Source organism: Rousettus aegyptiacus, unplaced genomic scaffold (genome assembly GCF_014176215.1).
Source record: "Rousettus aegyptiacus isolate mRouAeg1 unplaced genomic scaffold, mRouAeg1.p scaffold_m13_p_6, whole genome shotgun sequence".
Classification (NCBI taxonomy): domain Eukaryota; kingdom Metazoa; phylum Chordata; class Mammalia; order Chiroptera; family Pteropodidae; genus Rousettus; species Rousettus aegyptiacus.
In genome coordinates, this window is record NW_023416309.1 from 50,143,533 (window position 1) to 50,169,730 (window position 26,198).

The 26,198-nt window shown below is 35.0% G+C and overlaps 1 protein-coding gene across 16 annotated transcripts in view; it reads left to right on the forward strand.

Annotated features, from left to right (window-relative positions):
- Positions 1–26,198, forward strand: part of ATRNL1 (attractin like 1) — a 535,879-nt gene that overhangs the window by 218,760 nt on the left and 290,921 nt on the right. For 15 of the 16 annotated variants that reach the window (XR_004951254.1, XR_004951255.1, XR_004951256.1 and 12 more), the window contains exons 25-26: positions 2,902–2,963; positions 16,553–16,631. Coding sequence is in view for 13 of the 16 variants with exons in the window: in XM_036222140.1 (XP_036078033.1) it covers positions 2,902–2,963; positions 16,553–16,631 (141 nt within the window). In the remaining 3 variants the exon portion in view is untranslated. Of the gene's footprint in view, positions 1–2,901; positions 2,964–16,552; positions 16,632–23,763; positions 24,026–26,198 lie in introns of those variants that run through there. The other variant, XM_036222148.1, reaches the window with a different exon arrangement.

A 26,198-nucleotide genomic window follows, 5' to 3' on the forward strand; every position in this document is an offset into this window, starting at 1 on the left:
TCTCTCTTACCTCCCTTCTCTCCCCTCATCTCATCTCTCCCCGCACTCCGACAGTCAGAATGATATTTTTCTTAACAGTTAGATCCTTAGCACTCCATGGTCCAAACTCTTCCATGGTTTTCCATTGCACTTATAATGTGTTTGGAACTCTTTATCATGGACAAGGACCTGGGTAAATTAACCCGTTTGTCACTCCGAACTTCAACGACTGTCTTTAGCTCACAATACTCCAGCTCTCGTGACTTCTTTTTAGTTTCTCAAACGTGTCTAGCTCAAGCATACTGTTCTCGAAGCCTGGAAACTTCTACTAACAGACCTTTCTCTGGTTTTACCCTTTTTATTATTTGGATATCAGCTCATACGTCATGACTTCCGCGAGGCCATCCCTAACTACCTGATCTACATTAGCCACACATTCTTCCACTTCATCACGTTCCTCTGTTTTCCCCGCCAAAACACGTACCGCTGTCAAAAATTATGACATGTGTCCACTTATAATACTATCTCCTGCTATTGGAATGCAGACTTCAAGAGACCAGGGACATTGTCCTGTTTACAAGGGCGTCACCAGCACTTAGAACAGAGCTTGCTCAACTCGTATTTCTTTGAAATCTTTTCACAGCTTAAATGATTGAATAAATTAATTTTTGTCTGCTTGATTAGATAAGTTCTGAAAGAGATACACATGTTAAAATTTTATTCCATAATTATGTTATTATCAAATTCTCATTTGTCCAGATATTATATTTTTTATTTGGCCTGTGGTTTTATCGCATACAGGTTTATCATTGTTATATATTCTTTGTGCCTTATACATTTTATTTGACCAGGTTTTGACATTGGATTTTACTTTGCTATTAGTGTTATCCTTTATGCCTTTTTTGTTGCTTTTACATGCCTATTTTATTTTTTCGCAATCCTTTTTTTGTAAAAAACATAAAGCTGGATTATGCTTTTTAATAAACTGTGGAAATCTGTCTTTCAATGAGGATTCAGTTTGTTTATATTTAATGCAATTGCTTATATTTTTATCGTATTTCTTTATTTTTAGATGTATTATATATTTTATTTCCTCTTTCCTCTTTTCCATATATTTGCTAATTTATTAAGGCTTTTATTGCAGATCCTTTATTTCCTTTTTCATTAAGATATTTTGCAACACTGTATGAGGTTACTTCTATTCCAATTTACTTAAACTTTTTATTATTGTTATTATGATTTCAAACTAATTTCTATTCGAAGTGTATCCAGTTAGTTTCCAGTTGCTGCATCCAGAATTCTCTCTTCATGGATTTAGGTACTGTTGACAATATTGTTTGATAAGCTTTGTTTCTAACATGGACAGTTGCCTAGGAAGAAAATTAACTTGTATTTTTTTTTCCATTTTAAAAGTTGTTTTTTTTTTCTGAAATATTTTCAGATACTTTCAACTATAACCAATCTCCCACATCAGCGATCGTTCCTCAGTTTCCATATAAGTGCTTGTGTTCTTCAGATGCTTAGAAGCTTTTTGCATGTTACTCTACTTGAACTCTGATGTATATATGCTAAAATTTGAACCATTTTCCTAAATGATTGTAGGTCTTTATTTTATATAAGAAATACTGATATTTCTTTTTTTAGAATGCAATTTAAATTCCTTAGTATAATTACTTTGCACCGAAAGCCGGGACAGTCGAAATGCTTATTTCCTTTGTTTTCTTTCACTCATGGATTATATCCTCCTCTGCCTTTTGTCCAAGTTTCGAAAATTTTTTTTTTTTAAATATATTTTATATAGTTTTCTGTTTGTGTAAGGAAGAGGGGAATCTTATTCCTGTTAGTGTATTTTCACTGGAATTGAAATTCTATTACATGTTTATGAAAGATTTTCATAAAAGATTATTAAAGAAAGAAGATTTTTCAATACCTTAATTGTTTCACTTCAGCTATCTGGGAAAATTCACTTATGTTGACCATCTCTTTATAAACAATGTAAAAGTATAATAATATTATTATGTTATAGCTACTATATGCCATACATTATGGTAAGAACTTTATTTATATTAATTCAAATAATCTAAAATCATCTGAAGTAGGTGTTTTTATTATTATTTATTATTATTATTATTATTTTATTATTACCATTCATATATGGGACAACTGATACAGAAATAGGTAGTTTTCCAAAATAATTACACCTAATAAGTAAAAACCTGGATTTGAAAATTAGATATTCTTTATTCAGATGCTGCACTGTTTAGTAATACCCTATATGATACTTCCTCAAGAGCCGTGTTACATTATAATCTCTATAATGTTAACAGAGATGGAGAACAACTTTAGCTTATTGGCTAGTTTCACCTCTTAAAATTCATTTCTCAATAACATGAAATTATAAAATGAAATGACACATTTTATTCCTTGATAGGTTTATAACGAAATAGTTGCATATATGCATGCAACTTCCTTAAACAAGAATATATAGGAAAACAAAATCCCTTCAGTTTCTTTAATGGAGTTGAAATTGATTTTGGAGATTATAAGCAATTATCAAGTATAATAATAGAACATATAATTATCATTGGAAGAAGAAAACAATTTGCATGGTTTAGTTAGGCACATTTAATATGTCATAGGATTTCATGTGAAACCCTTAGCCTGCATTCTTGAAGTAATTTTGTATTACTTTTCTTAAACCATTTAATTTTATCCCCTATGCAAAGGTCATCATCAGTAGTTGAATACATTATGTGTTCTAGATAAAATTTTGATTCTAGCATTCGTGATTTATAACGTGGTGATCGAAATGTTTTGATGATTTAAGAATATTGTACTTACAAATGCCATGAAACATTACCCACAGGTATTGGAGAAGCACATTCAGTAAATTTCAAACTTTCTTTTATTTTGATTTTTCAGATCGCATTCTCACAACACAATACAATCATGGATCTTGTGCAGTTTTTTGTCACCTTCTTCAGGTAATTGGCTTTTACTGACTTGGAATTTGTTAAACCTATATTCTGATATATGTTCTGTCAATCTGTTAGGTAATTTGTCAATTCTTTAACCTTAAAATATCATATAGTATATTCTTGAATTGTTCTATATGCTTAAATATATTCCTCAGAGCAGAGGAAACTCTGCTTAAAATATACTTTTTCAAGATTATTTTTGCTGTTGTGGCATTTAATAGCTAATAGACTCAGTGGAAAGAAGGCGATAAATTTGTGCTCACCTGTTACATAAGTAATTAAAGCCTGTACTTAATTTCAATAAATGAAATTAACAGTACATTTACCATATTGTTTAGGTACATATCCTAAAATTAAATCAATTGAATAATTTCTTAGGTAATTATTGTATGTGCTTAACAATGTGCTAGAATCCGTGGGGAAATGAGAAAAAGTATATATTTTCTGTTCTCAGTGAGTCTGTAATCTGGGAGTACTAACTACGACTTTGAATGGAGCATCATTCCCTTAAACTTTAGTTGAGATATTAACAGTAGTTTCATAAAAAAGAGTTTCGCAATTAAACAACTTTGGAAAATGTACATACTAAAGTTATATAGGGCCCTTTTAGTTTTAGCTGACATTACTTCTTAGAGGCTTTTTTTGTTGTTGTCAGTTTTCAATATGCTAATTTGCAATGAATCTTTCTCAAAGGGGAAGAGTTTGTAGCATTTCTCAAAACAGAAACTCTTTTAGGGAACATTTATTTTCATTTTCATGTGATATAAATAAAGACACACTGGGTTAGGAGAAGAAGCCGAGATTCAGTGTTAGGGAATCTTAGATCACCTGGACTAGAGGGGATGTTATTTTTACTAACATGATGATTATGCGTATAGCTCATACAAGTCCACTGGGTGCCTTTGTGCACATTAGACAAATGTGTCTCCTCCTTCTGGCAGACAGAGCTCCACATCACGGCACACAGCTTTACAGAGTGCAGTATGAATTGTGACCTCCACTCACAAAATTGGTGATGCTGGCTTGTGCACAGCCTAATGCTTGGCACAGATGATATGCCAAGCGCTGTCCTAAACACCCAAGTAACCATTATTGGTTGTCTTATCTAAACATCCCTACAATAGTTGAATTCCTAGTGCCTTTTTCCAAGTGATCAGCGAACATTTTCTGTAAAGGGCCTGATAGTAAATATTTCAGGATTTGTGGGCCGTCTGGTCTCTTGTGTTTGTGCAGCTCTGCTGCTGCACTGCCAAAGCACCACGGCGAATATGGAAACACGTGGGAGTGGCTGGGGTCCAGTAAAGCTGCCCTATAAAATAGCTGGCGGGCTGAATGCCGCCCGGGACGTCATTCATTCACCCAGCCCCTGATCTAGCTCATGCCTGGATGCTGAAGACAGGAAGCGCACCATCTCCCGAGACCGCGTTTTCTGTCTGCAGATAACTATTCAGTTCTTTGTAACTGAGATGAAATCTGTCCCGCTGTGATATCTGTCCTAATTCATCCACATGGGCCCGTATAAAGCAAGTTTAATCTCTCATCTCCACTTACAGCCCTTTAGTTTTCTAAACTTTTTTTTCTCAAATTTACACATTTCCTGTTCATTTATCCACGTCTGTTGTCAAAACCTTTGCCATGTTGGTCACATTTCTCTGGAAACAATCATGTTTGTCTGTGTCCCTTAAAAAGCTGTACTTTCCAGAAATTAATGCTATAAACATATTTACCACTAACGTGTGCAAAGTTTATTCATACTTTAAATTTGTTCCTTAAAAATGAAACTTTAAGAAACATCTTAAATATATTTAATGACTTATATTTAAAGTTTTATGACTTTGCACTTAAGAATAGAACTGTTTTTGGAAAATATTAGAAGTTACAATTGAATGAGCATTACTTAATGTATAAGTGATAAACTTTATTTTTCCATAAGTAATGAAAAAATAAACTTTGAATGCAGAGTAGTGTGAATGGAAATATACTGAAAAGTTTAGCTCCATGTAAAAATTCAGAATGCTGAGTATTTATGTAAATTATTTAAATGTTTAAGGTTATATTTTAAGCTTTTGAATTTTCATGCATATTTAAGCTTAATAGTTCTTTTATTAAATAAAAGGAAGATAGTGTTAATGTGTACCTGTCTTACAGATGGTCCTATTTATTATGTTGTCATCATGGACAAAGGGAAATAAAATATTCTAATCACTGTGTGAGATAAAATATATTTGATGGGGTTTTTTTTTGTCATTTAAATTTCTTTCACTAGTAAAATGTAAATTAGTTTTAGAATTGTCTCATTGTTAAGAAAAAATATGGGTAGAATATTTTGAAGTTTATATAGTTTTCTTTTTTTTTTTTTTAATAAGGCCACTGCCAAATTTTAAAAGAGGATTTCAAACAGGTCAGCATTCATGGACATCCTTCAGTCAGGATGCTGTTAGCGCTATTGCTGTTTCTGACTGAGTTCTGAAGTAGTAATGGTAAATGTGTCTGCTTTTTGGTTTAGCCATGATTCTGTGGAGGCCATTTCACAAACTTGTGTCAGTTTTTTTTAGCTCTACACTTTAGGCATAGTTCTGGTGGTGAACATAATCGGACTAGTCTTAGGGGGATCATTTACAGACATGGCCCCGTTCTGATCTTAGCTTTCTGTGCCATCCTAAGTAGTGTCTCTAAACCTCAGTTCTTTCATATATGGAATTAAATAATTTTATTGTTAGAATCTGTGACATAATAAAGTAAATGATTAGAAAACAAAATTATTTTTTAAATAAACACCTTTTTGGTATGTAAAATAGAAAAGTAAGTGTGCAAATTTGAAAAGTCTGAATTATTTATTTTAAAAGAAGTTAAATCTGGTAAATTAAAAGGAGACATAGATATAGTAGTGATTATTACCCCTGCACCTTTTAGCTTTGTAATGGTGATACTGATTGATTTTCACTATCCCACTGGGATGACATAATGTTTTTGATTTACCATCTTGATTGACCAGATGGAAGGTAGTTTCAGAGGTTGCTACTCGGTTTTTCCCACTATGGTAGGTCTTACCACAAGGCCAGGGACACAGTAGAGAGGTTAATCTAATTAACTTGAACATAAACTCTAATTATATACTTGAGAACTAGGTAAATTATCACTGGGTGGGTCCATAGACACAGTTGGCCCACTGTGAGTCAAAATTTTGCCAGAATTTGTTGTCTGGGCCCTGAAGACACCCTGATTTTAACAAGGGGCCATGATGACATTTTAGTCCTTGGGTATCTGTGGCATCTCTAACCCCATGTCTAATGATAATCAAAATATCTATTTATTGCTCTTGCACTGTATGTATAGCAATGTATATACCTAACGTACACAGGTTACTTTGTGTAGGAATCATACACAAGTCCCTTTCCAAATATTTTTATATACTCTTCAAGATGTTTCAAGACATCCCTTCTTCTATGGACCCAGCCATCTGTTTAGTCAGTGGGTTCTGAATTTGTAAATTAGCTCATCTGGGAACTGAGCAGAGTGTCACGATTGTCTGTTGGGGCAAACTCCTGTGCCTTCGTTCACCATTGGTTGCTGCCCACCTACTTCGCCCCTCAGGATACCTTGCACATTTAATCATCTCCGCAGCTGTTTGTGGGCCAACCCCTTGGCTGCTTCTCCAGTCTTGCTGATTGTTATGGCCGTCAGGGACCCTGTATTCTCACCTGGGGCCCCATCACTTCACACCTAGCCCTGTGACTGCCTCTCCTGTTGTCAGCCCTGGTCTGCAGAAGAAAGCCACCACTGACCTTAGGGAAGCTGGTGCCCCTCTCATCAGCATATTCCTGATGGCCTCCGTGAACGATGCGTCCCATGGGACACAATCTTCTGGCAGTTCCTCTGGCCTTACATGATCTATCCATTCCAGCACATTGCCTTCTGTCGGCTTCTTTATTTTTTTTCTCTTTCATCTGCTAGGGCAACTCTGGCGTTTCCATTTCACTTTGCATTGGCTGTTTCCTTCTCCAGGCTTCTAGGAGTCACTCCGTTTCTTTCTCCAGGCTCCTAGGAGTCACTCCGGGAACAGGTTTATTCCACCCCCTGGAGTGCTCATTAGGGTATTACATCTCTTGTGGTCCTGAGAATATGCATCAAAATTCATGAACTCTTGCTTATCTAGTCTGCATTCCATGCCCCTTGATCAAAAACCACCACCACTCAATTCCTGCCATACATCCCAGCTCCTGCCAGCACATGCTAGCTAATTCTTGCAGCTTTGAGGTTTGTAATTTTCCCCTTTCTTATCAAGCCAATATGGATTATGCTGTTGTTAAACGCTAGTGATCAGTCTGGCAACCAAGAGAGGAGGTGGTGGCAGCTTGGAGCACCTGTCGTCTCTATTACTAGAGCAGGGAGTTGTAGAGTAACAGCCTCAGAAGCATCCGTCTAAGTATTCCGTTCTAGACACTCCCATTCCATATTTCAGGAGCTCCAGTTTTTCCAACCTTTGTCTTTGCATAAGAGAAGCTTCTTTGGCCGCACGTTCTATCATCTCTGGAGCTCCGCAAATCTAAGTCAGATCATCAGCCCGCTGCTGATCCATATTGGCTCTTCTACTGTCAGAGATAAGGGACTCATTTAAAGCTATGAAAGAGACCCTCTAGCCTGATGTGTAGCCAGTAATGTTTGCTAATAGCTTTCAGTCTCTCATTATCCCTCTGTGGGAATTAACAGAACAGAGCAGTAATCAGCCAACTCCCTAATGAAGACATTTTCTCCATGTCACCACTGGCAAAATCTTTAGCAATGGAAGCCTTCTTTCAGGGACTCTCTTTGTCCCACCTACCAACGCGGTGGTGTTCATTTAGCCTGCCCAGTAAATGAGCGAGCCAGTTTCAGATCCCCATTTTATCTCCTGATTAACCAGGCCACAAGCCCTCAGAGAGGCAGACACCAAGAAGGGACGAGACATTTAATAAATGTGTAAGGAGAAACTGCTGTGACGGAAAGGTCAGGGAGAAGGCGAGAGATCCTTCAGACCACAATGTCGAGCTGACATTTGTGTCATTGACTGAGCATGGCACTTGGAAAGTGTGGCCTCAGGATGAACACGGTGATGGCTTTCAGAGTGCAGTAGCTGGAACCATTGATAAATTATGCTCTCTGTAGTCAGAGATCAGAGAGACACATTTTAATAGTGCAATAGATTTGTCTGTTGCTTAAAGGTTTGGTCGATCTGACCTATAAAACCATATGAATTTGGTACCGTTTTTAAACTTGTTTTTGTATGATTCAATTCTTTCTGGGTGGATTTTTCAATTTCTGAATAAATCTTAATATTTCTGTTTCCCCACCTTTTCTCTTTTTCTTGATAGAATTTAGAGCTGACAATTTTCCACTTTATCTTAGTTTTCAAATTTATCGACCTATTTCCCGATATTAATATTCTAAAATTTATAGAAGGATTATGCCTCCATTTTTATTGTGAATTTTGCCTATTCCCCCATTTTATTTTTTCTCGATAAGCCATGCAAGAGCTTTGAGAGTATTGGGAGTCCTTTCAAAAACCAGTATTCATGGCTTCTTGCTGTTGCTTTATTGTTTTCTGATTCGTTATTTCTGCTTTCATTTCTTCTACTTTTTGGGGCCGTTTATTATTATTCCAGCTTTTTGATTCGAAAGTGTAATCAAACTCATTAATTTCTAGTTGTATGTCTCCAATACAAGCATTTAGGGCTACCTACTTTTTATTAGAGTTCTGCCTCCATGTAGCTGCACTCCATGGCCTTTAATATGCAGCATTTTTATTGTCCTGCAGTTTAAAATACTTTACTTTCTATTACGATTTTCACATGAAGTATTTTGAATTTATTTTTAAACTTCTGAATATGTGGGATTTTTTTTTTCAAGGTGTCTTTTTTTATTGATTTCTTTTCAGTCAGTGAAAGATCTTTATGAGGCTTTGCTATTTTTTGCATTATTTTCTGTTGTCACATATGTGATCAATATTTGTAAATATTCCACCTGCTTGGTAAGAATGATTTTTTTTCTGTGTGATCTTTGGATTCAGGATTTTATAGATGCCTGTTAGATAAAACTTGTTATTTTTTTCCCTTCATGTTCCTTTTTAATTTTCACATTCCATATATCTGTTATTGAGATTTATTAATGTGTCACTCCATTCTTCATGTATTTGTCAACCTTGCCTTAATATTTTGTTTTTAGATACAAACAAGTTAGATGTATTAAGTTTTTATTATGAATTGCTGTTTTTTACCTTGAATTTTTTACTGTGATAAAATACAGATAGCATAGAATTTGCCATTTTAACAATTTTTAAGTGATATTAACTACAGTCATATTATTGTGTAAAATCAGCCTTGTCCATCTCCAGAACTGTTTTCATCTTGCAAAACAGAAGCTCTATACTCATTAAACAATAAGTCCGCATCTCTTCCTCCAGACCCTGACCGCCACCATTCTGCTTTCTGGGCCTATGATTTTGACTAAGTACCTCATACAAATGATTGGCGAAGAGTGGGCATGTATAATGGTGCATGTTATAGGTCCTGGAACTGCTGCATCCATTTTTATTCCTGAGGGAAACAAGCCTGAGCCTAAGGTTGATGCACAGCAGTGTATATAGTTCAGAGAATCAGAGACAAATGTAGCCAGGGCTCTGGTCACACCAAACCTGGAAGTTATTCTTCCTGTGGGCTTTGGGAGTGTCTTAGTCCACTCGGGCTGCCGTAGCAAAATACCACAGACAGAGTGGCTTTAACAAGAGAAATTTTTGAATCTCACAGTTCTAGAGGCTGGAAAGTCTGGTTTGTGGTGAGAACTCTCCTTCCATCTTGCAGAAGACTGTGTGTTCACATGGCTTTTCCTTGGTGCAGGTGCATGGAGAGAGTGCACAAGCTCTCTGGCATCTCTTTTTATGAGGACACTAATTGTATCGGCTCCGGGCTCCACCCTTATGACCTTATTTAACTTTAATGACATCCTAAAGTCCCTATATCTAAATACAATCATATATGAACTCTGGCTTCAACAGATAAATTTTGGAGGAACACACTTTATAACATTCTGCCTCTGGTCCTCCATAATAATGTTCTTATTGCATGTAAAATACATTTATTCCATCCTAACAATCCCAAACCACTTAACTCATTCCAGTGCCATCTCTTAAGATTTGGAGTCCCAAGTCTCATCTACGTATCATCTAAATAGAAATGGGTGAAACTCAAGATATGTTTCGTCCTGATGCAAAGTCTCTATCCAGCAGTGAACCTGTAAAACCAGACAAGTTATGTGCTTCCAAAACACAGTGGTGGGACAGGCCTGGGATAGATGTTCCCATTTCAAAAGGGGGAAATTTGAAGGAAGGAAGAGTCGATGGGTCCTAAGCAAGTCCCCAACCCAAGGTAAATTCCATCAGCTCTTAAGATTGGAGAATAATCCTCTTTGGATTAATGCTCTACCTCCAGGCCTACGGGTGCCAGCATCACTAACAGCTCTATGGAGCAGCCCTGTTCCTTCAGTTTGGTGAGATGGACTTGACCCCGAAGCACTGTACTACATACAGCCTTGCGCCCAAAGCACTGGGCAGCAGCATCCTTATGCCCTCAACCAAAGAAGCCCCATTCTTTGAAACCAAGATGAAACCAGCCTTGCCCCTCATGCCTGTGGTGGGAGTAGGAGCCCTAATGATCTCTGAATGGCTTTTGGGGTCATTCTTCCCTTTTCTAGAAGGACGGAGCCTATTCCCAACTGAATACCTACCTCTATGGTCCCATTCTATTGAATCAAGAAGTACCATAGAATTTCTTCACTCCCTCCTGCTTTCTCTGTTCACTTTAGTTCAAACTGGCAAGGGTTGGTGCTGGTGTAATCCCATCTCTAGTGCTTCTTCCGCTAAAATGGTGGATTAAATCGAAGAGTCACACCCTCAATTACCAGATGGTTGTTCAGCCACACCCTTAGTGTTCTCTTCAGAACAAGCTTTCTCAGTTCAGTCAATATGGAGAGACAGAATTTTCCAAAAATCCAAGTTCTGGTTCCTCTTTGCTTAACAATTCCTTCTTCGACCCATCTTTCTCCTCTTGCACTTTACTATAACCTTTAGGAGGGCTAAAGCCACCATTTAATACCCTCCTTATAAATCTCTTATGCCAAATATCCAGTTTTATGGCTTGCGAGTTCTACCCTCTGCAAAACAATAGAACGCAATTCAGTCAAGTTCTTTGCCAATATTCTGGCCCTCATTTCCATCTGAGACCTCATCAGAATGGCCTTTAATTTTTGCATGTGTATCAACATTCTGCTCATGATTATTTATATATTCTCTGAGAAGATAGAGGCTCTCTCTCCAGCTCTCCTTGTTTCTTTCTGACCTCTTACCAGAATCCCCTTTTAAGTCCATGTTTCTCTGAGTCTCTTTACATCAGTCTAGACTTTTTCTACCACGCATCTCAAAATTCATCCAGCCTTCACCCTTTACCCAGCTCCAAAGCTGCTTCCACATTTTTGGCTATTTGCTACAGCAGCCCCCACTTCTTGGTGCCAACATCTGTCTGTCTGCTCATGCTGCAGACAAAATACCGAAGACTGGTGGATTAAACAATAGAAATTTATTACCTCACAATTCTGAGGCTCGTAAGTCAGTCTAAGATCAAGATACCTTCATATGTAGGCTCCCTACTTAGCTTGCAGGAGACCAGCCACTTTCTCGCAGTGGGTCACATGGCCTTTCCTGAGGGTGTGTTCCAGGAGAGGTGGAGAGAGAACAAGCTCTCTGGCTCTCTGGTGTCTACGTCCTCTTTATAATAACATTAACGCTGTTGGGTCACCCTTATGACCTATTTTAACCTTAATTACCTCCTAAATTCCCTGTCTCCAAATATAGTTACTTTGGGTTTAGGACTTCAGTATATGAATTGGGGCAACACAATTCAGTTCACAGCAAGGAGTATAAAATAAAGTCCGTTTAGTCCCAGTGTTGTTTGTATCATTTCACGTGAGGTACTCAGCGTTTGAAATCATCTTAGCTTGCCGTGCATCCTAAAGTGTAGTTAACTCTTGCTTAATAACCCTTAAAAACGTGTGTACCAATACATGTCGTGAACACGTTTCCTCCTCACTTCCCACCTCCAGGCTTTGTCATTTTTTTGCCTTCGTCAATCTGATAACTGAAACAAGCAAATTCCCGCCCCTCCCCCACCATATACAGTTTTTATTATGTTCTACGTTATTGATTTATTTTGTTAACATTTTACTTGGTTAAAAATTTTTTTTCAAGTGTTAGAAAGGTGTTTTTAAAACCTTTGAAAGATATTTTCTGCAATGGCAATGATTAGGAGATAAATTACTTCATAAAATAATATGCTTCTGTATTTCAGTACAATTACCTAGTTTGTAACATTTTTAGGTGAAATAAAAAATTAATATGCCCAAGTCATCTTTTAAAATACGTATGTAAGAACTGATTTTCATGATCAATTAACCTCAAATTGCTGTGAAATAGTGACAATATTATCTCTTTTTGCATTTGGCCAACTATACAACCACCAGAGAATATTTCTTTGTCACTAGAAGCCTGCTTTAAATACAACTGTGTAGCACACTTTGCTATTTTTATTGAATTCTCTTTAATTTTCCCTAAATGAGAATACCTAATGAGTTCCATGTTTTTTCACATTAAGAATCCTTCCCATAATGACCATTTTATGAAGGTTAATATCAAATTATTGAAATATCTCTCCCTAAGTTCCTTTGCTTCCCTCTTTTTTTTTTCTTTTTTAATCCCTACAGCTCATGTAGTTGCTATTTTATGTTTCTCTTCTTTTGTCCTATCTCTTCTGGGAGGTTTTACTGAAGTGTAGTGAACCTTTCAGGTCTTCTGACACTATTATATAGAATAATTTTTTTTTTGTAAAGAAAGCCCAATCGTCCCCCTGTTCCCAATATCTCTCCTAAGGAGCAATAAAAACTATTATATAATATAATAGAAAAAGATCTGAAATAAAGCAGTGAAACTTACCACATACTGGATTATGGAGTGGTACTGTTTGACATTGCTCTTAAGAACTTTGACATAAGAAGTGTATTAAGGAAAAGCTAACTGGAACAGATAAACCCATAAATATTTATTATTTAAAATAATGTTTTTTTCCTTATCCAAGTAAAGTCCACTGAGCAGGAAAGAAGCAGTCAAAGGAGCAGAGTGGTATTCAGGGCTCTGCTCTGTCAAGGAATTCAGGTTGATGCAAATTCTGTTGTTCTTCGGGCTTCCAGGATTGTCACTGGAGACTGGGATTTTCTGTCAGCCACCAAAGGATGAATGTAACTTTTCAACTCTGCTGGATAAATTTGCCAAGCATTTTTTATTTGTATGTTTGTTTGCTTTTTAATGAAGCAAGTGTTATTTCTCAACTGATTTTTGTTTTTATGTAGATATTTTAAAAAGAACTCTAACTTTTATTTGCAATGTAATTTATTAAAAATAGAACATTTATAAGAGTATTACCTCGATATAAGGCTAATAATACCAAATAAGGCATTCAGTGACAGAAAAATTATAAGATAGTCAAATCAATTAAAGAACTGATTCCTTTGGTTTAGAAACAGTTTGATGACCAATTATTATGCCTGAAAGTGAGATATATTCTATCATATTTTTAATATTTTTGGAGGTTATTAGGAAATTATTAAATATTTTCTTAAACTTTATTGATTTTACATTAATTTGTTGATATCATGAGCTCTAACCTAACATGAATTAGAATTTCCTGCAAACTCTGAAAGTGTATAATCTCTTCTCAAGAAGTTGAAATTATGAAAAATGAAAATGTTTATACTGGATTTCTGCATAATTTTAAAAGTGGCACTCTTTACTTGAGTCATGAAATTTAGATCAGAACGAATGTAAGTTCCTCATGGAGAAATTCAGCAAGTCTTCACCATCTTAAATTGAATGTCTATCAATATGACAGTCACAATGTTAGCCTGGGTAGAACAGGAGAAGTGTACACAGTATGGTGATAATTCAGACCAGAACAGGGCTTCTCAGCACTATTGGCATGTTGGTCTGGAAAAATCTTTGGGATGAGTGAGGTCTGGCCTGTGTATTCATGAATACTTACCTGTCTCTCAGTAGATGTCCACCAAGTGGTAACAACCAAAAATGTCTCCAGACACTGCCAGATGTTTCTTGGAGCATACAGCTCTCCTGGTTGAGAATTACCAAAGTAGAGGGAATTACATTGGCTTCTTCAAGAAAAGAAGTTTTAGCCTGTGGAGGAAGGAATTGACTGACTCAGTGTAATGCACAAAACAGAAGCAGGTCTAATGGATGAACTAACAACAGCTTAATAGAAGGATGTTTTCATCGTTTGAACTAGCTAAAATTAGAGTGTGCAGACTTTTAAGGCAGCTTCTCAGCTACAGGTATTTAATTAAGGGCTGGATCCCTGTCAGAATTGTGCCAAGAATTTCTTTTCTGGGAGAGAGTTTGAACTAAATAATCTTTCAGATCCTTTTTAATGATAAGGTGATCTCATCTTGGCAGATCTGATGATAACAGATTTGAAAATCATTCCAAACGAGGTCATAGTTGAAGCCACGAAAATAACGGAGCTCTCTCTTTGAGAAGATAGCAGCATGGTTATTGTGAATTGAGTTTTAAGGAGTGTCCTCATTTAACAGCGAGAATCTGGAATGCACGCAGCCTTCATGGACCCTGTAGTGTGTCAGAAAGGATAAAGGGAAACCAAGAAAATAAAGTACTCAGAAGGAGTTTCTAAGAATGAATGGTTGGTATGTCAATTGAGAAGTGAAAGTCAGTGGCTTGAGAAAAGACCCACAGTGTATGGTGAGGAAAGTATCCCTTAAAATGTTGAATATTATGTAAATATTAATCATTATTAATGTTAACATTTTTATTAGTATGCAAGCCAGATGCCACATTACAAGGAGTTAAATGACAAGAGCATAAGAAAATTGACATGAATATGATTCCACAGACCACATGCTCAGTAAACTAGAGGCAGCTACGGAGTCAGTAGAGTGGGGTTATCATTTTTATTTTTTAGGAGACTTGAGCACTTTGAAAAATTTAAATTAACATGAAATAGAAAGTTGGTAAATATTAGGTGAAGAGATAATTATGTAAAAAAAAAAATGTCACCTCAGTGGTTGGAAAGGTTAGTTTAGGGTCAAGCCTTTTTAAAATTATTTTAATCCACTTCATTTGATACTGGAGGAAGGATTAGAGAATGGATTTGGAAATATAACTGTTGTGAGGTGGTGGGTAAGCTCACTGCTCCCAGCAGATAGGGAGGAAAGACTTTGAGGCTTACATAGCCGGATTTGAATTTTGGCATTACTGCTTACTCTCTGTGTGACTATAAGCAATTTACTTTGAACTCTGAGCATTGGATTCTTTTCTAAAACAAGATTAATATGTGCTATCTGAAACAGTTCTTCTAAAAGTAAAATTAATCATCAATGCAAAGTATCTAGCACAGTATCCGGAATGTGTTCAGCACTCAGTCGATAGGCACTAGAATTGTCGTTGTCATTATCATTGATGTATCTTTTAAGATCTTCAAGTGAGGCGAGGAGAGAAATGTGGATTAAGGCTTGACAAGAGTGGAAAGTGTCAAAAACTGTACTGCTTATTAGCGAATCAGTTGATGAATAGAAGGATTATCAATTAAGGATGAAGACTAGGAGCCCACTTTGGCTCACTTCTGGGTCTTTTCACAGCATAACCTCTGACCACAGAGCAAAGGAAGAGAAAATCAACATTCATACAGGGTTGAGATTAATTAATGAGTCACATAAATCTGGTGTTTTGAGATTTGTCAGTCTCAAATTACTGCTGACACCGCATCCTGTGTTACAGCTTATTGCGCATTGTCCTAATATGTATAGTCCGCATGTATAGGCATTGCAACTGCATCATTTCTTCTTTTAAACATTAGCATATACTAGGGTTTCTAGACTTCAGCACCACTGACATTTCAGACTGGGTGGTTCTTTGTCATCGGGGACAGCCCTGTGCATCGCAGGATGTTTAGAAGCACACCCGGCTCTACTCATAGATGCAAGTTGCAGCCCCCTCCAGATTGTGGTCATCAAAACTGTCTGCAGACATTGCCACGTTCACCCTGGACATGGAAGAAGGACAAAACCAGCTTCCGTGGAGAACCACGGAAATATTCTTGTTTCTAAAATAGTTGCTAATGAAGATAAAATGACTGAACATATGATATTTGCATTTATAAAGTTATAATATTTAATAGCTCAATAACAATTCTAAATAGAGTTCTCTTGCTTCATCAGACCAGGAAGATTATACATTTGCATTTCTTCTGATAGGAAATCTTACAGGCAGTCTATAATGTATAGCAGGGACTGTAAATGAATTTTTTTCTACTCGTATACACTAATTTTACTTGAGAGCATTTAAACACTAATTTATTCTTTTTTCCTTGAATCATTTACCAACCCAAAATGATTACTTCCATATATTTTTAAATCCTCTTACATATTCTTTTATTATTTTGTTACATGTATTAAATCTTTTAAGCAAGACTTATTTGTGTTTTATTTTTCAGCTGTTTTTTGTCCTTATTATTGGTGGCTGCTGTCGTGTGGAAGATCAAACAAACATGCTGGGCTTCTCGTCGGAGAGAGGTATCAGTAATAGCATTTAGTCTTTTGGTTAAAGATTCCAGCGAATGTATGGATCTCTATTGCTTATTTAATATGCTCCTTTCAAATACTGATTTTCAAATCAATTTTCATTATAACGATTGAACAAATCAGTCAAGTATTATTTAAGCTTCAGAACAAACTTTACCATTGACATTTTAAGTCAGGCAGGTAGAGGCATTGGTTAACTGCATTTAAAAAGATAATAATGTTTGCATTTATAGTGAATACAAATACCCTGTTGAAAAGCAATCTTTAATCTTTTTAATTTAGGTAATTAGCTATACCATAAAACCATAATTTATTTTTAATGACTGTTTTTATTGCAATTTAAAAGAAAATTCTGAATGACGAATACTCGTTTTGGTTTTTATCTCCTAGAATTTTTTTTTTTGGTAATCAAATCTTTTCCATTTCATGATTATCTCATAATCCAAGTAGATTTGCAGTGTACCTCAATTTGATATAGTTCAATATCAGAATTAATCATGTATGTTCCCTATAATCCTAAAATTGATAAAAAATAGTAGTACTCTTACAGAACAATTGATGATATAAAATATTAGATAAATATAGTTTCTTAATTTTGTATGTATTAGTTAATTTAAAGGAACAAAGAAATATAAAAATCTGAGGAGCATAAGTGTATAGTGGATTTATTGTTCTATACCTCACATGATAAAAAAGTTTCTCTTTTTATTAGTATTATATAATAGTACCCTTAACACTAGTATTCTCTTATTAGTATTATTAGTATTCTATTTGCTATTGTACCTCCCAGTATATTTTTGTATATATAATTTGGTGCAACAATATAAAGCAACATTATAATTATTTACCTTTTTTCCACATGGAAAATGATTATATTTAAAGATATTTAAAAGTAATTCAGAATATTCTAAGTTATAGAATTAATGAATGACCTGGGTTCTTTTAATTATTCTTTTATTTTCAAACATCCATCAAAGCTCAGTGCCTACCTATAATATATTTACAAACTTGACATCCTTTTCCCGCAGATAAATTATTCATTCTAATCCTCTCTGCCTTTCAATTTCTATATATGGCCAGTGTAACATCGATGAGAATTGACTTGTTATGACCCTATGATAAAAGATGATTTAGTTGAAAAGGAACTTATTATTAAATATAAATATATAAACATTTTGCAAGAAGGAAAATTCCGTGTGGAGATGACCAGTAGGGGTATATGTGTTAGACAGTCTGTTAAAGTGCAATCATAGATTTTCAAAGGGAAAAACAATTGGTAGGTAGTGTGAATGAAGGCCTTCTGTAATGGAACAGGGCAAGTGACATTTCTGTTTCTAATTAGAAAAGGGGTCAGGATCAATCAGGGATCCTAGGTTCCCACTTCATTATGACTGGCAATGTTTATTTGATTTCTAACGTCTATAAAATGCAACTGTGTACAACTCTGACATAACTGGCTTCTGAATGTGGTAAATAGTCTAAGTGATTTTTTTTTTCTCTAAAGAGAAAGGATTGTATTGTACAGCTAAGATCCAGTTAGAGATTCCTAGACTCCAGCAATGTTTATATGTAAAACTTTAAGTTTAGAAACAGTATTTGAGAAAACTAATGTGAAGTGTTCATTTACCTATAAAACTCACATTTCTCAAAATGACAAATTGCTTTTGGTTAATATTATATCGTCTCATTGTCACAATGTTATTTATTGCATATTATTAGACACTCTAGGAAGCTGATAATACTTTCATTTAAAATAAAAATATGAATTTATCTTTTGATTGAAAGTCAAGCTCTTTCCAAATATGTATTGCATATGGAGAGAACAAGGGAGAAATAGAAAGGGAAAACTAGATTAGAGACCAGTTCCGCTGGACCAGATCTACTCTGTGCCCTTGATCTGTCCCCTCAATACAGTGCCCTTCTTCCGAAAACTCATCTAGGTAGTCATCATAAAGAATATAATAATAATGTTTGCATTTACTTTGCTACCTCCACTGAAATACAAAATCTGTGGAAACCTGTCCTGTTGAAAGGTTATGCCATATTACAATATAACATGTTAATATTGTAAGGAATTTCCTCAAACTTAATGTTATTAAATCGTTTAAACACAAAATTCTAAATGTATTAGAAAGCATTCATATGTGGATGTCCAAAGTAAAGCTGACATTGTTTAAATAACTACCAGAGATCTATTATTAGATAATAATTTTTGTGTTATTAAAAGAATGTTATTTTGATCTATTAAAAGACTTAACTACACTAGTTGTGGTTTGTATGGTAATCCAATTATAGACTTTGTGTGAATGGAAGTAAAAATGTGTTTTTATCTGATCTTCTTTTTACTTAGTTTTAACTATCAGAGTAACTCTAATATTCCCCCAAGGAAAAGATCTCAGTATATTTTTTTTCCAATGTGGACATTTTACTTTCTCCAAAACCTTAAGACGCCAAATATTATAAACCTTAGAGGATCCTTGCAATTAACAGAAAGACAATTTATCTTTCCCAAGAAATGAAAATTAAAGGATTTTTCTTTTTAGTACTTCTGTAATTTTGTTACAGGAATTGTACTACTCGCTTTTGTAAATCTAAGGACTATTTTAAAATGAAAATAATCTTTGGACATTTTTAAACATATTGTGTTAATACAAGCAAGCATATTGCTTTAAAAAAAAACTTTTTGAAGCTTTGGCTTCTCAGAAACACACAAATGCTTTTTTTTTACAGTATAATTTTAATATAAGAAGACTATTATTAATGTTATGCCTTTTGAATAACACCCCTGAGAATTCAAGGGCTTTTAAAAACACAGAAATGCAACTACAAAGGACTTCAATATTAATATTGTTTCTTCATATAGGTCCTCCAAACTTATTTCTGTAATAATCCTATAAAGAATATGAATTTGGGGGAGGAGGAGGGGCTGTGAGTGTATATTGATCAGGGGAAATATAATATACTAGAAGGATGAGTTCATTTTTATAGCGTGTACTTATAGAAGTATTGAAAACATTGTTTCAATGACATGTTCAATTTTAGGTAGTTATTACATTATACAAACATTTGTTAGGGGCAAGCATATGTTAGAAGTCTTTTGAAATATCATCATGCTTTACAATCTACATTTTTAAACTGAAATTTGAGATTTTAATAGGTATTGTAACTTACCTGCACATTTCATAATCAGATAGCATAAAACATCAATTTGAAGAAATAATAATATCATTCAGTTATACTTTATTAATGAGGATGTCATGGCTTAAATGAGTTCTCATGTAGATATTAATACACTGAAGCAATGTTTTATAAAATGAGTTACTCTACCTCTTTATATACCCAACTTATTTAGAGTGAGGGGGTGACAGAGTGAAGAGATTAATGAGAAATGACATTTTGGGTGGAGAAATTAAAATTAATTAGGTAGTGTATGAAACTTCTTATAGAATTAGTATTTTGAGAATCTGTATTATATATTGTTCAAACATTTTAATATCTACATAAAGCTTTCCATAAAACACATTCTTTTGTTTAAAAAGCAAGTTTTTTAACCACTATAAATAGTTTACTCAAATAAATATCTGTCAGTAAAATTAATGGCCTTACTGTGAACTCATTTTTGCTCATGACTGTCTCTTACTGAGTTGCAAAATAAAATGATTACCATTGCTTTAATTTTTTTTGCACTTTATCCTATATAACTAAAAGTAACAGATGTTCAGCATGCCTATCTATATTATCATAATTTTAAAAATTAGCATAAGGCTACTTAAAAATAATTTGAAATGAGAAATTAAATATGTAGAGGAGCATAAGATTTGAAAGCTGATTCTTGCTCGTAAACTTGTTCTCTGATATCTTATCGTATGTGTAGTGTTTCCATTTTGCTCAGTTCAACAAAGACATATTAACCTTTGCAATGTTCCAGAAAGATTGGTCACTGCTATGGATATAAAGAAAAAGACATGAACCTCATTTTAAAGGAATTTATAGTTTTAAAACATTTTCAATAAGACACACACATGCGCATGCACACACACACATACACATATGTACACAGTTCCCAAAGGAGCACCTCAGTTTACTTTGTTGTATCATTTGTAGGGAGAGATCTAATATATTAGAAAGTTTTCTGTAAATTGGATTAGTAATAGAACTAAATGTGAGCTGTTTCGTAACTATACATAAAATTAATTTCTAGAAGTAAAACTTGTAGAGTTGTTTTTATTATATATGTGAAAACCACAAATTTTTATTTATTACATGTCATTATCTTAAATTTAGACCCAGTTACTTATCTAGATTAAGAAATGGCCAGGAATATTGATTTCCTCTCAATAAATTTAATCTGGTCAATTATAAAATCTTATATATTTGATACACATGTAAATCTATCTGTGTATGTATGTCCCCAATGTATATGTGCATGGATACGTTTTTATTCTAAGAAATATTCATCGTTTACCTATAATTCGAATTTAACTGGGTGTCATATGTTTTTATTTGCTCAATCTGGCAATGCTATTTTAACACAAATTCCCTAGAGCTGAGGGATGTGTTCCACCCCACAAAATCCACATGTGTGAGAGAGAGAGATGAAGGACTAATTTTCCAAAGTAAAATGTTGATTTGTTTTTAAAACTGAGCAAGCAAAAATAAGGATGGGTTTTCTAGGTATTATTTGAGTAAAATTAAAAGAAGAACTCTTTGATGCAGCAATTAAGTTTCTAGGAATATATCCTAAAGATATTATCTGTCCGCCTAGGTTTTCAAATTATATTTACATAAAGATATTTATAGAGGGCTTTTTGTATACATCAGAATAATTCATGCCTTTCTTATAGTGGGGTATGTAACAAAACTAAGAATGAAGTAGACAGGTATGTGTAAAATGAAACATTCCTTCATTCAACAAATGTTTATTGAACAACTACTGTTGTTCCAAGCACATTTGTAGATGAATACAGCAGTGAACAAATCAGACAGAAAACATGGCCCTCACAAGATTAAAGATTTTAAAGATATATTTTTTACTGGGTAATGCTCGGTACAGTTTTGGAATGTTTGTATTTGTGTAGATAAGACACACACACACACACACACACACACACACACACACACATGCATTATATTCATGGAAGTTTTAAGAGAAGTGTCAAGATTATCTCTGATTTCTGGGGTTGGTATTTGGTAAAGAAGGACAATCATGTTATTTCATGGTCATAACATAAATAAATAATTAAATTCAGGAAAGTAGAGGAACCATGACCTAACATTTTGGATTTGGGTATTTTACAAAAATAGTGTTTCATTTGCACACTAGAACATACACATTATTTCCCTTTTAGCTATGTGAGGAATTTGAGGAGAGGAGAGTGCAGTGCTCAAGCTTATAACTAATAAATGGAAGAGCTATACTTTTAGGTTAAGTCTGTCAGTTTCCAAAATACAAGCTCTCCGAACCATACAAAGAACATCAAAGCCGGAGCTTCAAAATGTTTGATTCATTAATTGACCACTCATAATATAAGCTATAAATCTGTTTGTCGTAGTGGGAATATGCAATATTTCATCTAATATTATGGCACAATCATTTATTATTCGATGTAACAGAAAGAAAAAAGAGTATCAATTAAACTCTGACACAGTATTCTCTTACCACTAAGAATATTTATTTTATACTTACTGCCAGGGCTTTTATAGAATTTTTTATATATAGCTTCTATTACATATCATTCACAGATACACATCGAAAGGAAAGTAGAAGCAAGTAAATTGGTTAAAGTATAACTGAAACGTTCACATTCATAGTCGAACTTTTCGTAAGTTACTTTTGACTCAGGTTTCACGTATGTCTGTTTCCCATAGTATCATTCACTAGAATAATCAAGTTTGTGTCCGCGGGCAATGACAACTATATCATGACTGCCATCTGGCCAGCAGTGATTGTACAGTTTTATTGATTGTAAGCACATCAGATTTCAGCGATATTAAAATGTGAGAACGAAATGTATCTTAGAATCAATAAATATGGCGGGGCCTACTTTATAAGGTTTTTAGTATACTAACTGAGTTAATGCATGGGAAGTGCTCACTCCAACGCCTTTGACTCACCAGGCTTCAACATCCGTTAGCTGCTATTGTTATGAATCATATGTAACATAAAGAATTATTAACATCACGTTATGCATCGATATTAGTAACCGCGGCTTCTGTATAGCTTGGATTCTCCTCTTCCACATCAGCGCTGATACAGTGGTTCTCAACCCAGTAGGCCCTTCGAGGAACTTATCGATCTTAAAAACATTTATATATTTATATTTATATATTTATATATTTCTGAGTGCCACTTCACTGTTCTACCCCCACAGAACTATAAGTCTGAATTTCTTTGAAGCTCAGCTTGATGGGTTTATTTTTAAAGGCGACAACTGATTCTAATGTGCATCATCGGCATTGGAACTCTGCTTTGGCTTCTGCTCTTAGAGAGGCAGAAAACCATGGAAGGGTATTCAACAGAGGAATTAAGTGATCTGAGTTGAAAGGATCCGATTTTAAACTAATAATTCCGCAGCTGTGTTGAGAATAGCCTATAGATAAATGACTGTGGACAGGAAGACAAGGAGGTTACCGCCATACCTGGTGAGAGATGATGATGGCTCAGATTGAGATGGCAGTGGATTGGCAAGAAGTGATTGGATTATGGATATATTTTTATTTATTTATTTTTTTGAAAATAACAGGATTAGATGAATGGGGAGATATGAGAAAGAATTAAACCAAGAGTGACTCCAAGGTTTTGCCTGAGCAAATGTAATGTTAAAGTGGCCAATGACTGAGATGGAGTCGATTGCAGGTAAAATTGCTTTAGGGAGAGTTCAGTTTTTACTTGTTATATTTGGATTATTTATTAGACATCCGGTTAGACAAGTCTAGGAGTCAAGAGCTACTGTGCCATGAGGAAACAGATCTGATCAGGAGAGAGCAGTTCTGGAGTCTCAGTATATAGATGACATCTAAAGCCAGGGGCTGGATGATGTCCCTGAGACTGGAGGAGGATTCAGCCCTCAGTCATTCAAATTATGTTGTAGATTGAATTTTGTGTCCCTGCCCAAATTCACAGGTCGAGGCCCTGAACCTCACTGGAGGTGAGGCCTTTGGGAAGCATCTACATTGAAGCTGGTAGCATCATGATAGGATTAGTGCCCTTCTAAGAAGAAAAATGGTAACAAGAGCGCTTTTTCTCGGCTAGGACACAAAAGAAGAGGTCACGTAAGTGCATGGAGCTGTGGTGGCTGTCTGAAAGACAGGGAGATGGCTCTCTCTAAGAAGCAGATCTGCCAGCACCTTGAACTATGAGAAATAAATGTGTCTTGTTCCAGCCACCCAGTCTATTGCATTTTGTTATAGCAATGTAAGCTAAGACATTTACTGAGTAGCAGCTAGATGAGTTCCACAGACCTACTGTAACTGACAAACAACCATAACCAGTGGAAGTTATTTCTAAAATAATTCAATACCGATTTTAAATCTTTGGAATCTCTTCTAAGTGTATATAGCTAACAAAGAAATATCTATTCAAGAAAGTTACTCAATCTCAGTAAAACAAACAAACAAAAGAAGTCTGTAGCGTTCGAGCTATGGTCTCCTTTCTTCTTGTCCCCTCTCAGCTTAGTACGATCAGCATTTGTCATCCTCCACCGCACTGCTGCCCAGTTCTGTATCACAGCGGTTCTATGCCAAGTGAAAGCAGCTGGGATCTAAGGCTCTCTTCTTCACCAATCCCCTTCTTATAGTACAGAAGCTCTCACCCAGGAACAGAAGGCTGAGACTATCAGGCCCCAATTGCCCTCATTACACATTGCTCAAAGGGCAGAGATTTATGTGAGGAGAGATAATCTGAAAACACGAGGAGGAACCACGTTTGTCTAGTACCCTCCTCATGAAATAGATGAGTCATTTAAGAGAAGTAATGCACCTCTGTCCCACTATCAACTCTGGAGTAGTGACTCTGAAATTTTGCCCAGGGGGAAAGGCTCAGTGTAAGAACAGAGAGTGCCAAGCTTTGTCTAACTGGACTGATTTTATTTGGAACAACCCCAATGGTTCTCTTGAAAAAAGATTATACATCATGACCAAGTGGGATTATCCCAGGAATGCAAGATTGGTTCAGCATATGGAAGTCAATATCATACACAGACCAGTAGAATAAAGGATGTTATTATCTACATTAGAATCTCAATAGATGACAGACAAAGCATTTGACAGTTTCCAAAACCCTTTCATTATAAAAACCTAGCAAACTAGCATTGAAAAGAAACTTCCTCAGCCTGATAAAGGGCATCTGTGAAAAACCCATAACTATAATCATACTGAAGGAATTCTTCTCCCTAGCTCAGGAACAAATCAAGGTAGCCCATTCTTTCTTTTCTAGTCAACATCGTACAAGGTGTTCTAGTCAAGGAAATTGGACAAGGGAATGAGATAAGAGCCATACAGATTTGAAAGAAAGAAGTAAAATTACATATGTAGATGACATGTTTTGTATATAAAAATCCTCCAAAAACTGCTAAAAAATTATTAGAACCAATAAATAATTTCGGTAAGATTGCAGGATATAAGATCAATATGCAAAAGTAATTTCTATTTTATGTATTACCAGTGAACAATCTGAAAATAAAATTAAGAAAAGAAGATGATTTAAAATAGCATCAGTATGAATAGAATGCTTAGAAACAAATTTAACAAAAGAAGTATAAAACATATGCTCTGAAAACTACAAAACATTGAAATTACAGAAGACTTAAATAAATGGAAAGATGTTCTTAGTTGATAGACCAGAAGATTTATGTTGTTAAGATGGCAACACTTCCCAAACTGACCTACAGATTTAATGTGATCCCTGTACAAACACTAACTGGCCTCTTTGTAGAAATTGAGAGTAAATCTTAAAATTCATAAGAAAAATTCAAAGGACCCTGAATAGCCGAAACAATCTTGAAAAAAGAACACAGCCAGAAGTTTCACTCCCTGAATTCAGCTTATTACAAAGCTACAGTATTCAAATTGGTGTGCTACTGGCATAAGAGTGTATGTATAGATCAACAGAATAAAATTAGGAGTCTATAGATAAACCCTTACACTTGACAGTCAATTGATTTTTTTTACAAGGATGCTAAGACAGTTAAATAAGGAAAAGCCTAATCTTTCAAGAAATGATGATGGGCGACTGAATAGCCATGTGCTAAGGAATTAAGTTGCACCTATACCTTCCACCATCCACAAATATTATATCAAAGGACATCAATACACATACATGTAAGAGATAAACTATAAAATCCTTAGAAGAAAACATAGGAATAAATTTTCCTGACCGAGCAAAGTCTTCTTAGATACAATACCAAAAGCATAAGCCACAAAAGGAAAATATCGGTAAATTGGAATTTATCAAAATTAAAAACCTTTGTACTTCAAAGAACACCATCAAGAAAGCGAAAAGGCAACCTAAAGAATGAGAGAAAATGTTTGCAAATTATATCTGATGAGACTTGTATTTAA